The 15065-nt window shown below is 35.9% G+C and overlaps 1 protein-coding gene across 2 annotated transcripts in view; it reads left to right on the top strand.

Annotated features, from left to right (window-relative positions):
- The window catches only part of LOC122042463 (exocyst complex component EXO70A1-like), a 32426-nt gene extending 17758 nt beyond the window's left edge, over positions 1-14668 (top strand). For both annotated transcript variants that reach the window (XM_042602606.1, XM_042602607.1), the window contains 8 exons: positions 398-536; positions 618-830; positions 5197-5402; positions 12050-12250; positions 12326-12425; positions 12864-12976; positions 13048-13194; positions 14286-14668. In XM_042602606.1, the coding sequence (XP_042458540.1) occupies positions 398-536; positions 618-830; positions 5197-5402; positions 12050-12250; positions 12326-12425; positions 12864-12976; positions 13048-13194; positions 14286-14418 (1252 nt within the window). In that variant the 3' untranslated portion in view covers positions 14419-14668. The remainder of the gene's footprint in view (positions 1-397; positions 537-617; positions 831-5196; positions 5403-12049; positions 12251-12325; positions 12426-12863; positions 12977-13047; positions 13195-14285) is intronic.
- Positions 14669-15065: the final 397 nt, after the last annotated feature.

Raw genomic sequence — 15065 nt, 5'->3', positions numbered from 1 at the left:
TGAAACATTTTGGTTCACACCTAGATAATCTTAATTCCTACAAGTAAAAAAGGGCAGCCTAGTGCACGAATCTCTTGCCAATACGGGTCCCGAGGAAGGATCGGACCACATTGGGTCTATTATATGCAGTCTTATCTTACATTGCAAGAGGTTATTTTCGCGACTTGAACTCGTGACCACAAGGTCACATGACAATAACTTTACCATTGTGCCAAGACTCCCCTTCAATCTTAATTCCTACAGGTGACCCACAATTATCTCTTTGATTTCTCTAATAAACCCTAAACTAACCTTGGAATATGATACTTGTTGCATAAACATTACACTATGAACATTTTCATATTCTTTGCTCTTTATGGTTCTTGATGCTTCATTTTAGTATATTCTTTTCATATAGGGAAGTCCGCTCTTCAACTTTAGAGAAAAGTCTTTCTAGCTTGGGAGTTGATAAACTCAGTAGAGATGAGGTGCAAAAACTTCCATGGGAGTCTCTTGAAACAAAAATCGGGAATTGGATTCACCACATGAGAATTGCTGTAAGTATCTCTAAAGAAAGTAATCTAAATGATTTGATTTCCTTTTTTAATTGTCCAATGTTTGACAACTGCTTAAAATAGGTGAAACTTCTTTTTGCTTGGGAACAAGAATTATGCAATCAGATCTTTGAAGGTGTTGGTTCTGTTAAGAACCAGTGTTTTTCAGAAATTACTGCAAGCAGCATGATGGTGTTAGTTAGCTTTGGAGAGGCAATTGCTAAAAGCAAACGGTCACCAGAAAAACTTTTTGTGCTGCTAGACATGTATGAAGTAATGCATGAACTTCAACCAGAGGTATAATAAAGTATAATTTTGTTTTCACATTGAAGTTCATATCAATCCTTTGATAAATTTTGTATGGAAATTTTTGGAAATCTTTAATTAGCTTTTCCATATTGATGGCTCTTTCATAAACAATGGCTAATTGGTGAGTAAGTAGTTCTTCATTAGTTCCTTATACTTCTTAATTTCTTGTGTATTTCTTATACTCTTTTATTTCAGTTATTTTCTTTAGTCTTTTAGTTTTATCATAGACAAGATAAGATTCCTAGTAAACTACTTGATAGTTCTCAAGTTAGTGATTCATATGTATATTCTACATAACTAAATGACACATTCAACATGGTTTGAAATATGGTACTGTACCGGGTGAAATGATAGAAACGTATTGTTATGGTAAATCATCAAAACTCGATACCACTCAACACCAAGGTTTGAAATCTCGAGTTGTGATGTAGTTTCGGTCTTTGACCGAAAAGATATTATTTTAGTATCATGTCGACACTCCATGTATGATGTCGGTGACAGATTGAAGGTTGAAGGAGGAAGAAGATAAAATAAAGGAAGAAGATATTATCTGTGCTAAGTGGTATTGATTTTTGATAATTTATCAGAATGATATATTTTGTCCATTTCGCACAGTATGATACAAGGTGTAAATGTTGGTTGCTACTCGGAAAACCTAGAGGTTCCACTGTACAAAGGTCTGAACCTTTTCCTAGCTACCATGTGTTCTTTTAAATTAAATTTTGGATCGCCTGCGGAACTTAACACGTTTGATCCAAAACTTAATCTATTCGTTCTTTTAGGTTTTGACTTGGGTCTCCTGCGGAACTTAACACATTCGACCCAAATCACCTTAAGTTATTAATTCCATTAAATATTAATTTCCATAATCGGTTCCCAGTACTGACGTGGCGAGGCACATGGCCTTCTTGGATATGAGAGCAACCACCACCGACTAGACAAAACCTTTTATAGAAAGTTAATATTTAATTTCCTAAAATAACTTTAGGTTAACCGAAAAGAACAATCAAATCACAAGGAAAAGAAAAAACAAAAGAACACAACATCGAAAAACATATTCGAAATTCTAGAACGTAAGCCTCTTGTATTTGGTATTATTTCCATAAATAACTAGCATGATGCGGAAATAAAAATTACTAGTTATACCTTGTAGAAAAACCTCTTGATCTTCTACCGTATTCCTCTTCTAACCTCGGACGTTGTGTGGGCGACGATCTACCAAGATGAGAAAACACCAACCACCTTCTTCTCCTCCAAGCAAGGTTCGGCCACAAAGGAAAACTTCACCAAGGAGAAAAACCAAAATACTAATCAAGCTCCAAGAGATGCTAGCTTTCTCTCCTTCTTCTTCTTCTTCTCCAAGTAGTATCCGGCCACCACAAGAACTCCAAGGGAGAGAGAGAGGTTCGGCCACCACAAGAGGAAGAGAGGGAGAGGATGGCCGGCCACACCAAGGAACAAAAGAGGGAGAGAAATAGTAGAGGTTGTCTTTCATGAAGGCACCCTCACCCCTTCTTTTATATTCCTTGGCCTAGGCAAATTAGGAAATTTAATTATAATAAAATTTCCTCAATTTCCTTGACATGATTTAATTGAGAAAAATAAAATAAAATTTCCCAATTAAATCTACATTGGCCGGCCACATCATTGGAGAACAAATTGGACAAGTTTCAATCAACAATTAAAACTTCCTAATTTGTTTCCGGAAATTTTAAAATTAAAATTTCTCTTTAAAAATCTCTACATGGTTAATAAAAGAAATTTCTATAATTTTAATTTTACAACATGTGAATAATTTTTAAAGAGAAAATAAAATATCTCACCAATCTACAAATAAGGAAAGAGATCTAATCTCTTTCTTTAATCTTTTGTAAATTTTACAAGAGAGATAATTTAATTTAAATTCTCTTTAATAAATTATTTCTTCCACATAATAAAAATTAAAATTAAAATTATTTTTAATTTAATGGGGGCCGGCCACCTAAGCTTGAGTTCAAGCTAGGGCCGGCCACCCATGAACCAAGGCTTGAACCACAAGCTAGCTTGGCCGGCCCCTTTCTCATGGGTATGAAGGTGGGTATAGTACTCTATAAATAAGAGGCTACGATAGGGACCGAGAGGAGGAATTGGTTTTGGTCTCCGATAAAATTAAGCATCCCGTGCCTCGAACACAACTTAATTTTATCAATAATAATTCATTCCACTAGAGAACTATTATTGAACTACCGCACCAATACCAAATTACATTTTTGGGCTCCTTCTTATTATGAGTGTGTTAGTCTCCCTGTGTTTAAGATATCGAATGTCCACTAATTAAGTGAGTTACTGACAACTCATTTAATTAATATCTTAGTCCAAGAGTAGTACCACTCAACCTTATTATCATGTCGGACTAAGTCCACTTGCAGGGTTTAACATGACAATCCTTATGAGCTCCTCTTGAGGACATTATCAACCTAGTATCTCTAGGACACAGTTTCCTTTTATAATCAACAACACACTATAAGTGATACCATTTTCCAACTTATCGGGCTTATTGATTTATCGAACTAAATCTCACCCATTGATAAATTAAAGAAATAAATATCAAATATATGTGCTTGTTATTATATTAGGATTAAGAGCACACACTTCCATAATAACCGAGGTCTTTGTTTCTTTATAAAGTCAGTATAAAAGAAATGACCTCAAATGGTCCTACTCAATACACTCTGAGTGTACTAGTGTAATTATACAGTCAAGATAAACTGATACCTAATTACACTACGACCTTCCAATGATTTGTTCCTTTCCATTATGGTCGTGAGCTACTGTTTATAATTTATAAGATACTGATAACATGATCCTCTGTGTGTGACACCACACACCATGTTATCTACAATATAAATTAATTGAACAACTACATTTATCATAAATGTAGACATTTGACCAATGTGATTCTTATTTCTAGATAAATGTTTATACCAAAAGCTAGGCTTTTAGTATACACTCTAACAGTAAAACCATGTTCAACAGAGACAATGTCTCACTCCTATGTCTAATCTGTTTTCTTCTTCAACTCCAATCCATTACTGGCACCATGCATTAAAACATCGACACAATATTGGCCATATCGTTCGGTCAAAGATTGAATTTCGACACAGCTCAAGATTTTGAATCTTGTACTATATTGCTACATGAATATTCATATATTTCTGTTCACAATTTATAAGCATCCTTGTTGTTGGCTTGAGCCTGAATTATGATCTTCATTTATTTATTTTTATTACTTTGACTTTGTTCCACTGTTCTTCAATTATATGTTCCTTAGTCAACATGACCATAATGTTTTCTTTCCTGTTACTTACAAAATATTTCATATTCTCGTACTAAGCAGGATTTTCTATTTAATTGAATCCTTTTTTTTTGTCATTTGAGTTATCCTTCTTCAATTAATATTTATTAGATTCTAATGTAAGGGAAGTTGATGCAAGCATTGGCTTAATTTTTTGCCTTGACTAGTGGCTGTAGTAGAACACCAATCTTGATAGACGGATCATTTATTGAAATAAATATTGTGATATTCTTTTCACCTCAACCCTCTTGTATGTTGCAAAATACATGTACAATGGTGTTTAAATTTCAAATTGATTGCTAATTAAGCGGACACAGTCATGTCTGTATTTTACCATTGCAACAGGCTTTCTAATATTTAAATTGTTGTTAGTTTGTCTTACATTATTGGGCAACACTTAAAACACTTTATTTCTGATAAATTCTCACAGAATATCTGTTCCTGCATCTGCATTTGAATACAAAAGGAACCCAGAAAATCAGTTCTTACAAAATTGTTATTCCTTCACAGTCCTGCTTAATTTATTCATTTATCAGTCTTAATAATACTCCTTTATTCTTTAAAAAATTGCTTTCTTTTTCTTTCGCAAATTCCATTCTGCAAAACTCAACACTATTGGTTGAACTCCTAGGCAAATGAGACTTAACATCAGCTGCACTAAGTTTTTTTTTTGCAATACTTATCCTACAAGAATATATTTCTTATTCCTTGTCAACATCTGTGATTCCAACATATAATTAGTTGAAGTCCTAGTCAAATGAGACTTAACATTAGTTGCAATACTTAGTTTTCTTTGCAATACTTATCCTACAAGAATATTTTTCTTATTCCTTGTCAAGATCTCTGATCCAACATATTATTAGTTGAACTCCTAGGCAAATGAGACTTAACATTAGTTGCATTACTTATACATCAATCTCACATTTTCTTTTCTGTAATGTAGTGGCTGGATTTTTGTTGTGTCATTCTTCACACAATATACAACTATGAACCTAATATATTTGTGCATTTTTTTATCAGATTGAATCAATATTTGAGGGGAAGGCTTGCTCTGGGATGCGGAATTCTGCATTTACTTTGACAAGGCACTTAGCACAAACTGCACAAGAGACGTTTGGTGATTTTCAGGAAGCTGTTGAAAAGGATGCTTCAAAAACATTTATTGCTGATGGAACTGTCCACCCATTGACCAGCTATGTCATCAACTATGTGAAGTTTCTGTTTGAGTATGTTTCTTCTTTTTTACTTTAGCTATCAAAAGTTTCCTTAACTATGCTTTTGCAGATATGATTCTTTGAAAATTAGGCACTATTTAATAATTGCCAGTCCGTTTCTGTCATTTTTTTTCATTTTAAAGTGTTTTTTTAGTTTTCATTGTTCTTACTGCATATTTCTATTAGGAATGTTTCAATTTCTTCAGATTAGTTATTTTACCTTTAAGTGCTGCTTGTGGCAAGTTTATTAATCAAGAGCATCCAAATTCTATATATATTCCAAAGAGAGTTTAGACATCTTACCTATCCTTATACAACTCATCTTTTCTAATTTGGATATCTGATTTTGTATGGATGTGTTTGCACGTGTAACCAGTTTTTCTTTGTTTGTCAGCATTTTATCTTGTTTTTTGGAATTCTTTATTTTCTATCAACCAAATAAATCTTATAGATCATCATCTTTGTATGACTAACATTGTACATGTTTAAAACTGTCAGACATTCTGATTCTATTCAAGGTTTTATTACCACTTGTGTGACAATCTAAATAATTAGTTGGGAAGTTAAAGGCAGGAATACATGATACATCACGTGATAAAATGCCACTGGAGAACAATAAATGGATGTCTACTAGTACGTAGATTTATGGCTTTGCAGTGATCCTTAGTTGATTATTATTTACAAATTCTTACATAGTGGTTAACTGGTGTTAAAGGTCATTAAGATTGATGACCTATGAGTATCCAATTAAATTTGTCTTTAATATGTAAGTCACTCCTCTTCACCTAAGGATTGAAATCTTGTATATTTTCAGTCGAGGCAGAATTTATCATTCCACCTACAGATAAAACATGGCATGATGTTTTCATAGGCATTTCATAGTTGTATTGCTCATGTTGACCGATATCACTTAATGCCAAAACATTGTGGTGTCGGTTTGTGAGGAGGGAGGATGTTGATCCATGTGGTACAAGTTTACGTAGTGGAAGAAGAGAAGCATTCGTGATATGTGTGTTAAGTTGCGAGGAAAAACGACAAAAGATGGTGATAATGTAATTCATCATTTTGTAGGCATAAGAGGAGTCCTAGTGCGAGGGCTCACTTGGAGCATCACAAAAGTGAAGCGGGTGAAGTTATAGTTGAATGGTTGGAATTAATTAATATAATGTTAATCAAATTTATATGGCTCAGTCCAATTAATAAATGTTATGTGTTGTAGGGTTGAGTATAGTTATCACGGAATTAAGTGATAAATATAAATAAAGGTAAATTATTAGTAATGATAAGATTAAATATCAATTAATTTTATGATTTTATTTTATACTGATAATATAGGCGTGACTAGGATAATAGAATTCTATTTCTACTAGTTATTATAAGTTATATTATTTTTATTTTAAATAAAAAAATATAATCTTGATTATGTTATAACTTTATACTAATACCTATTAACTTTCCATAGAGGTTACTAATAATTATGGTTGCTTGGATTTAATTGACATATTATTGTTTTATTATTAATCAGCATGGTGAAATATCAATTTGAGAGAAAATTAATAGATACTTTCTAGTGATGTGGATAAAATAATATATTTATCAAAGATCATAACTTATTAGCGTACTTATAACCAAGATTCAAAATTTCAAGCAGTGTTGGAAGGGTACTTTTTTTCATATCGTGTCGACATTTGGATCTATGGTACTAGTGGAAAATTAGAGGTGGAAAGAGAAAGGAGATAAATAAAAAGTTCTTAGTTCTAACTTTGTTTTTATTTGAAATGGTACATTTGGACATTTTCTTGTATGAAGATAAGCTAATTTAAATAAATTTTATCTTGTTTTATCATTCCTAACTAAGCTTTCTTTAGTCTTTCTCTTCCTCGTTTAATGTGGTATTTGTCATAGTTTCACATCATGAGTATTTATTGATGAGTACATATCCATATCATCTTAAACGTGTCTCCTAAAATTATCTCACAATAAGTACAACTATTTTTTATTTAATGTTCTCATTTTTTATCTTGTCCATCCTCATTTGTCTGCACATCCACCTAAACATTCTCATCTATGCGACTCTCATCTTTTACTCATATACTCGAGTCTGAATATTCAACTCTATATAATGTAGCAGGTCTAATTATCATTTTGTAAAATTTTCTTTTAAGTTTTAGAGATTTTTTACGATCACAAAGAATACCTAGCCCTCTCCTCCATTTCAATCATCCTACTTATTTTATGTAGTGTTTTATGTAAGATATCTCTCCACTCCTCTATCCTTTTACAAAAATGACCTTAAATATTTAAAGCTCTCAATTACGGACAATTCGTAAAAAAATTCACTTCTAATGTTTTCCGCCAAGATTTGAATTTAGCATTTATTCCTTAATGTGTCTAAAAAAAATAGCCCGGTGCACGAAGCTCCAGTTATACAGGGTTTCGGGGAAGGATTCCTTGTACGAGCCTTACCTTCTTTTTATAAGAGGTTGCTTCCAGGATTCGAACTCGTGATCTTTTGATCACAAAGCAACAACTATATCATTGCACCAAGGCTCCCCTTCTTATAAAAGGGCAGTTCGGCGCACGAAGCTCCCGCCATGCGGGAACCTGGGGAAGGATCCATTGTACATAGCCTTACCCTGCTTTTTACAAGAGCTTATTTCTAGGATTCCTTAACATGTCTCATCTACCAAAATAATATTATATGCAAACAACATGATGGCAAAGGCGAATACGCTCGCCTCCAACGCCCCCGCCAACTCGTCCCAGGGCCAACACGGAGGAGGTAAATCACGGGCGGCTACTAGCTTTTGGAATAGTGACTAGCACATATGGGAGGCATTTATCTCGGCTTTGCCGAGATTCGAACCCCAGACCTCATGATAGCAACACCTCATGCGCTAGCCACTAGACCCATCCGAGGGAACTCTTGGATGTATCGAGTGAGTTCATTCATGATTAATGTAAAAAGATAGGACTTAGAGATGATCATTAATTTAATTCTATCTTTATGGGAAACATTTCAGTTAATTCATCTAGAGTCTTCACATAAGCTATAAAATAATATTTTTATTTAAATTCATTTAAATTTAGCTTTTAGCATGCCAAGGGTTGGATGTTGACTTTAAATGATGCTCATTTAATATGATGGACACAATGACATAACTAACATTGCCTATGCAGAATAGTATTAAGGTTTGGTAATTTATTGGAATGATACATTTTGAATTTTTGTTTGTTTCGCCCGATATGATATGAGATTTCAAACTATGCTTTTAATTATATGATTTATTGTTGTTTTACTAAGTTATAATTATTTTCTTTTAATTAGCCTTGAATCGGTTAATATTCCCTTGAATATAATACCAATATTTTGTATCTTTATAAGCTATTTTAATTAATAGGTTTGGAAAATTGCATCAGTATCCCTTGCAAATATGATTGCATATTTGCCATTTTAAAATTTATTTTTACATGATTTAGAACTTGAAAATAACAAAATACTGAATATGCTGATACTCGACCTGGTGAGTGCTGGTAAAATGCTGTTGCTACTGTAAATCTCATTGATTTATGGAATTTGATATTGAAACCATGATGTATAGTAGCTGATGTAGTAACCTTCTGTCCCCGGGGTCATGGTGTCGCGGTAAGACATCCAGGTTGCCACCCAGGTACCCGCGGTTCGAATCTCAGCTACGACGTATTTGCAGGAATTTTTCCTCCAAATGGGGGGCGTAACCAAAGGATGCTGGGCTTCTGAGCTGGCCGCCGCATGCACTTCCCAATTTACCCTGATGGCTGGTGGGAAACTTTCGTGGGGCCGGACCGGACCGGACCGGACCGATCACCCCAAGGATAGTCAATGAGGCTAATTGTTATTATTATTTTTTTGATGTAGTAACCTTCAACTATAATTGACAGCCCTAAAAGAACATGTCCTCTATCATCAGTTGAGGAGATATATTATCTTTATGGAGCCACCTTCTAGTCCCTCTAGATAGGATATTCTCTAGATAGGACATTGTCAGTGTCCCCTCGGGGCGGTGCGGTAGTTAAGGCATGGGGTGTAGTGACATTAGGTCATGGGTCAAAACTTGGCGTGTCCGAGTATGCCTTCCCCCATGCCTTGGTCACTGCACTAATGGTTAGAAGTCACCCGTGATTTACCTCCTTCATGTTGGCCTAGGGACGGATTGGCGAGGGCATCGGGGGCAAGCGAATCAACTTTTTTTGCCACATTAGATAGGACATTGTCGTCTTGTCAGTTTAACTCTCATTAGGTGAGAAGAAATTGTTCCTGATTGACGATTTGGGTATATTGCCCATGACAGACTTGAGATATGAGGATCATGACAATTAATTGTGGTGCAACCTTAGTGCTCCACCCACCATGATCCTTCATCATAACATTCTAAGTGATGTAACCATGTCCTGATCAATGGAGTTGACTTAGCGCTGACTGAAAAATAAAATATTATTGATAAGGAAGAGATGAGTAATGTAGAGTACAATATGAGATAGGATAAGGAGAAAGAGTATAGAGATGATGAATCAGGAAATGAGGAAATGGAGTTAGAGATTTGGATATTTGAGATGGAGATTATTTTTGGGTAGGATAGTTAAAAAAAAAAAGAAAGTATTTTTTAATTATTTTAATAAAGGATTAAAAAGCCCCTTCTAGTTTGTTTTTTAAATAAAAAATATGGGTATTTTGGGGAACATAGATAGAAAAGACAATGGGCTAAGGAGTATGCCAGCCTAGCTAGGTCTTGGGTGATCTAGACTTGCGCCAAGTAGTAGTTTACCGTCCCAACCTATTTGAAACCTCTAGGATTAACTGCTGTGAGGCTAAGCATTTTGGGAAAACACTCCATATAATGGCATTCCGTCTTTTCTTTGTTTGAAGAGGAGCTTACAGTTCGTCGCTTTTTAGAAGATTATGAGAATATGCAACGGAAAACAAACAAACTCAATATGCTAACACAGTAGTTTTTACTTGGTTTGGAGCCGTCGACGACTCCTACTCCAAGGTTCGCACTCGCTGAGTACTTTCATTGGACTATCACTATAATCACGAAGCAATTACAGAATTTAAGTATAATTATAGGAATTAAATTATACCAATAATACAACTTTGAAAACTTTAGCGCATGTTGTTGGTGCAGCTTTTAGGTATCCCGGAGACCTTTTCGGAGCAGCGGGTGTGTACAAAAGTTGTAGCAATTGATGTTCTGAAGCTGCTGGTCGAAGCCTCCTTTTATAGCCTCGTTCGGGCGTCTGGAGCCCCTCCTGGGCGCCTGGATTGTGCTGATGTGGCAAGCCCTCGTCGAAACTTCATTCTCGAAGTTTATCCACCTCCGGGCGCCTGGACCCCCTTCGAGCGCCTGGACCCCCTCCGAGCGCCTGGACCGTTGACGTGGACCGGGCAATCACTATGCTCCACCACACCGCGAAGATAAACTTTCTCTTGTCCAAGCGCCTAGAGCAACTCTGGGCGCCCGGACCGCCCGAGTGCCCGACCAGGCACCCGCCTGGGCGCTCCTCGTCAAAACTGGTTCGAGCGTTCGGATCAAGTCCGAGCACCCAGAGTCCTAGTGCCCGGATCCGGACGCTTGGACAACTCTTTCTCGTCTTTCTTTTTCCTATAAAAAAAGAGTTAATCTTGGCAACCGTAAGATGTTTATCCTATAAGATAAAGTTAGTACATTAAGAATATGATCAATTTATGACTTTGATCCTGTCTTACTAAGACCAGGATCTAGTCATGGTCTCAGCTTAGACTTCCCAAATAGCTCTAAGTTGGGTTGCGCCTATAGTCCCACCGGGACTCGCCCTCATTGTATCTCTCTCCTCCAGTGATTTACCTCACTTACCATTTACAAACTTCCTTGATGTCAGGTCCCTTGACCTACTAGGACCAACCAATCTGGACTTTAGCCAGTTGTCAACCCAACTGGACTTCCTCTTGCCAGATCTCAACCAATCTGGACTTCTTGCCGGTTATCAACCTAGTTGGACTTCCTGCCTAGTGTTTTGGTCCCCTAGACCTATCAAGTCTTGCACACTTGGTAAAATGTTAGACAAACAATACATCTAATTTTAACCTATTTGTCATATATCAAAATCTGAGTATCAGTGCAACCTGCACCAACAGAAACTACAACAAGTGCACTATTCAGGTGGTTATTAGAGATTTTGATCAAGACAGTGAAGTGTTATTTCATGTTAACACAAGAAAGCATCTAAGACCAATATTTTCTTGGTCTAGTGTTAAGCAAGCTAGATGTGAAGGGCTTTCTGTTTGATGTCAAGTATTCAAATCCATATAACACCATTATTAGGATGGGTTTAATTTTGTTGCTTGTGTCACCAAAAAATAGAAACCATATAGTTTTTATGTGGTATATATGTAGGCAAAAGTTAGATAGTTGGCCTGCTTGCTTGCCGACTGGCTTGCATCATAGGCACTAAACTAATTCATGCACAGAATTGGTAAAAATACAACTCACGAGGATAGATCAACAACAAATTCTGAAATTGGTGGATTTGTTTTCTAAAATGCATTTTAGTATGCATCCCTGATTCATGGATACATGACATTATGTTTTTCCCTCCTCACTTTCTTCTGTCTGTCTGAACTTCTAACTGCATTTGTACAGCTATCAGGCAACACTCAAGCAACTTTTTCAGGAGTTTGGACCAGGAGATGGGGCAAGCTCTCAGCTGGCGTCTATAACTATGCGAATTATGCAAGCTCTTCAGAGGAATTTGGATGTGAAATCCAAGATGTACAAAGATACTGCTTTGCAGTATTTATTTCTTATGAATAACATCCATTACATTGTTAAATCTGCACGGAGGTATGTTTTTTTTATGATTTTATGAGATGCATGATAATTCAGGTTGTCTGATTTTTTTTATTATTTTTTAATTAGGTCAGAAGCAAAAGACTTATTGGGTGATGATTGGATCCAGAGACATCGTAGGATTGTACAACAGAATGCAAATCAATATCGAAGGGTTGCTTGGTCAAAGGTTTGTTCTTATAAGTTGTATAATATTGAACATTGAAGAGGGGTAGGCTTGGTGTCCTGAGGTTGTTCAGTCCTTCCGGAACACGCACACACACTTCTTGGTGTTAGCATTGGATTGGTGTTATGCATCCCACACCATTCCGATCAGGCTCCGATACCTGACACTGGACGGTATTACCTTGCATCACAATATCATAGTGTCGTAGCAGCATCTTGGTGGTTGGCATTAGTTCGACTAACAATTCTTTTGGATAATTGCTATTCTATTGTTTGCATTACAATTACAGGCGGAACCATGCATGGCTTGATGCTTCTAAATTGATAATATGCATCTTTTTTATTTACTTTATTTTTTGAAAAAAGAAACTGACACTAATAATCAGATAGTTTTTCATCCATTTCTTGCTGTATGATTTTTCCAATTTGGGCAATTTCACAGATATTGCAGACCCTCTCAGCCCAAGGTCTGTCTTCGTCGGGAGGTAGTGGTGTGCCAGGGATTGAAGGTGGTGGTAGCAGTGGTTTGGTTCCAAAAGCTATACTGAAGGATAGGTTGGTTCTATATTTTCTTTTTAAGTGACAAATCAATGATGTTACACGCCAATTGCCTTTCTTGTTGCCAGGTTCAAATCGTTCAACATGCAGTTTGAGGAGCTATGCATGAGACAATGTGAGTGGACAGTACCTGATCAAGAGTTGCGTGAATCATTGAGGCTTGCAGTCGCTGAGGTTCTCTTACCAGCATATCGATCTTTCTTAAAACGGTTTGGGTATGTTCTCAGCAACAAAGAACAATATATAATAATGCTTCCACTTTATCCATTTGAAATAACAGATTTCTTGTCATTTATTCCTCTGAATCCCATAATTTTCAGCTTCACATGGGCATGACTACGTATAGAATGTAATCATCTCTTTTTTATATATATTTTTCCTTTCGAGGTATTACAAACTTCTGTATTTGTATTTATTAGGAGATGATTTCCAAAACCGAAAATATACTAGGTTAGCACTGCATATGAAGTTTTGTAAACCTAATGGTATTAATATAATATAGGTTAATTACTTCTACATCCTTATCAAAGACAATTTGTAGTTACAAATAAATACTTGGATTAAAATTGAACCCCATGTATGTAGGCATGCTTCATTCATATATATGCTCTTAATTGAATACTTATGTTACATTCATATATATTCTCTTTATTGAACACTTTCACAAGATAATGTTGGCACATGAATTTTATTCACTGAGCCACCTCCAGCAATCTTCTTGTTCCATTTTTCTTTAAACCAAGATTAATCAAGATTCCTGCCTATGTATGAACATGGGCACCCTTATCTAGCTGAGCGCTGTGAGCATGGGACACCCCTAGCTGAGCACCGAGCACTGATCTCTGCCCCCATATCTGGGTTCCTTTTACAGCCCTAAGAAGTCTCTTCTAGATATATCCTTGTTGCTTCAGTATCTAGTTTCCAGGCACAATTGTAATTTGGGGCTGACATTATGCAAATTTATTGCTCTTTTATGTCAGAAGAAACGATTATTCATGATATGGATTCTCCGGTCTGCGGGTCGTTCATGATTCAATTTTTATTCCCAATTTCCTGTTGGAGGCCTTTATCTATTCTTGTAGTATTGCTAGTTGGCATGACTTGGGTGTCCTTCGGCCATAGTCACCTGTGTCAATTGATGGGCATCCATCTTCAGAAATCTAGGTCAGGAGATGGCCTGATGAAATTCCACTTGCATGCATGCATGCTGAAATGATTGATGATTATGCACTGCAATAAATTGATATCCATGTTCTGTATTTATTCTCCAATTATTTCCATTGACAATAGCAATGTCTTGTGTCAGGCCGCTGCTCGAGAATGGAAAGAATCCGTCAAGATACATCAAATATAGTCCAGAAAATCTTGAGACAAAGTTGGGCGAATTGTTCGAGGGGCAGTCAGCAGCAGCAAAGGCAACGACAGAGACCAGGCGATAAATTCTGTACAAACTACGAGTTCTTTGAACAGATCATATTAATTCCTGAGTAGATGCACATGTTGCTTTCATAAAAGTGACGCTCAGTTTTTTTAGCTCCTGTACGTTGCCTCCGCCTGTCTCATTTGACAGATTCGGCGGCCCGGATCTTAAAACCAGCGTCGGCTCTTTTTTCGTTTCTATAGACGTACATTTTATACGGGCAGAGCTGTAAATGAACTGGACGGCTGTGAATTAAGTTTATTGGTGTATGTCTGTTTAATAAATTTATTTATTAACTTGAAAAAAAATATAAATTTATTTTTTCATCATCCGGCAAGGACACCATCCCTCCAAAACAACACACTTCTGACGTTTACCGCCTAAATTCAGGCCAAGAATGTTGCATTGAACATATTTAAACTTTAACAGCATCAATTTATGAAAAAAAAAATATAAATTCAATTAAAGCTTATAAGTTTTGGCAAAAAAAAGTTAAAAATAATCTCTCCTACGCATATGTTTATAGAATGTTTATATTTTATAAACGAACGCTGCCTTGAACACGCCTAAGCTCAAAATAATATAAATTTATCATTTTTGGTGTTGTGAGTGTAAATGAAATAACATCCAAAGTGGTGTCATTTTAGAGGTGGACAAGTTTCAGGA

This window comes from Zingiber officinale, chromosome 2A, assembly GCF_018446385.1.
Source record: "Zingiber officinale cultivar Zhangliang chromosome 2A, Zo_v1.1, whole genome shotgun sequence".
In the NCBI taxonomy this organism is placed as follows: domain Eukaryota; kingdom Viridiplantae; phylum Streptophyta; class Magnoliopsida; order Zingiberales; family Zingiberaceae; genus Zingiber; species Zingiber officinale.
The sequence above is the reverse complement of the archived record's forward strand: the minus strand, read 5'-3'. Positions and strand labels throughout refer to the sequence as shown.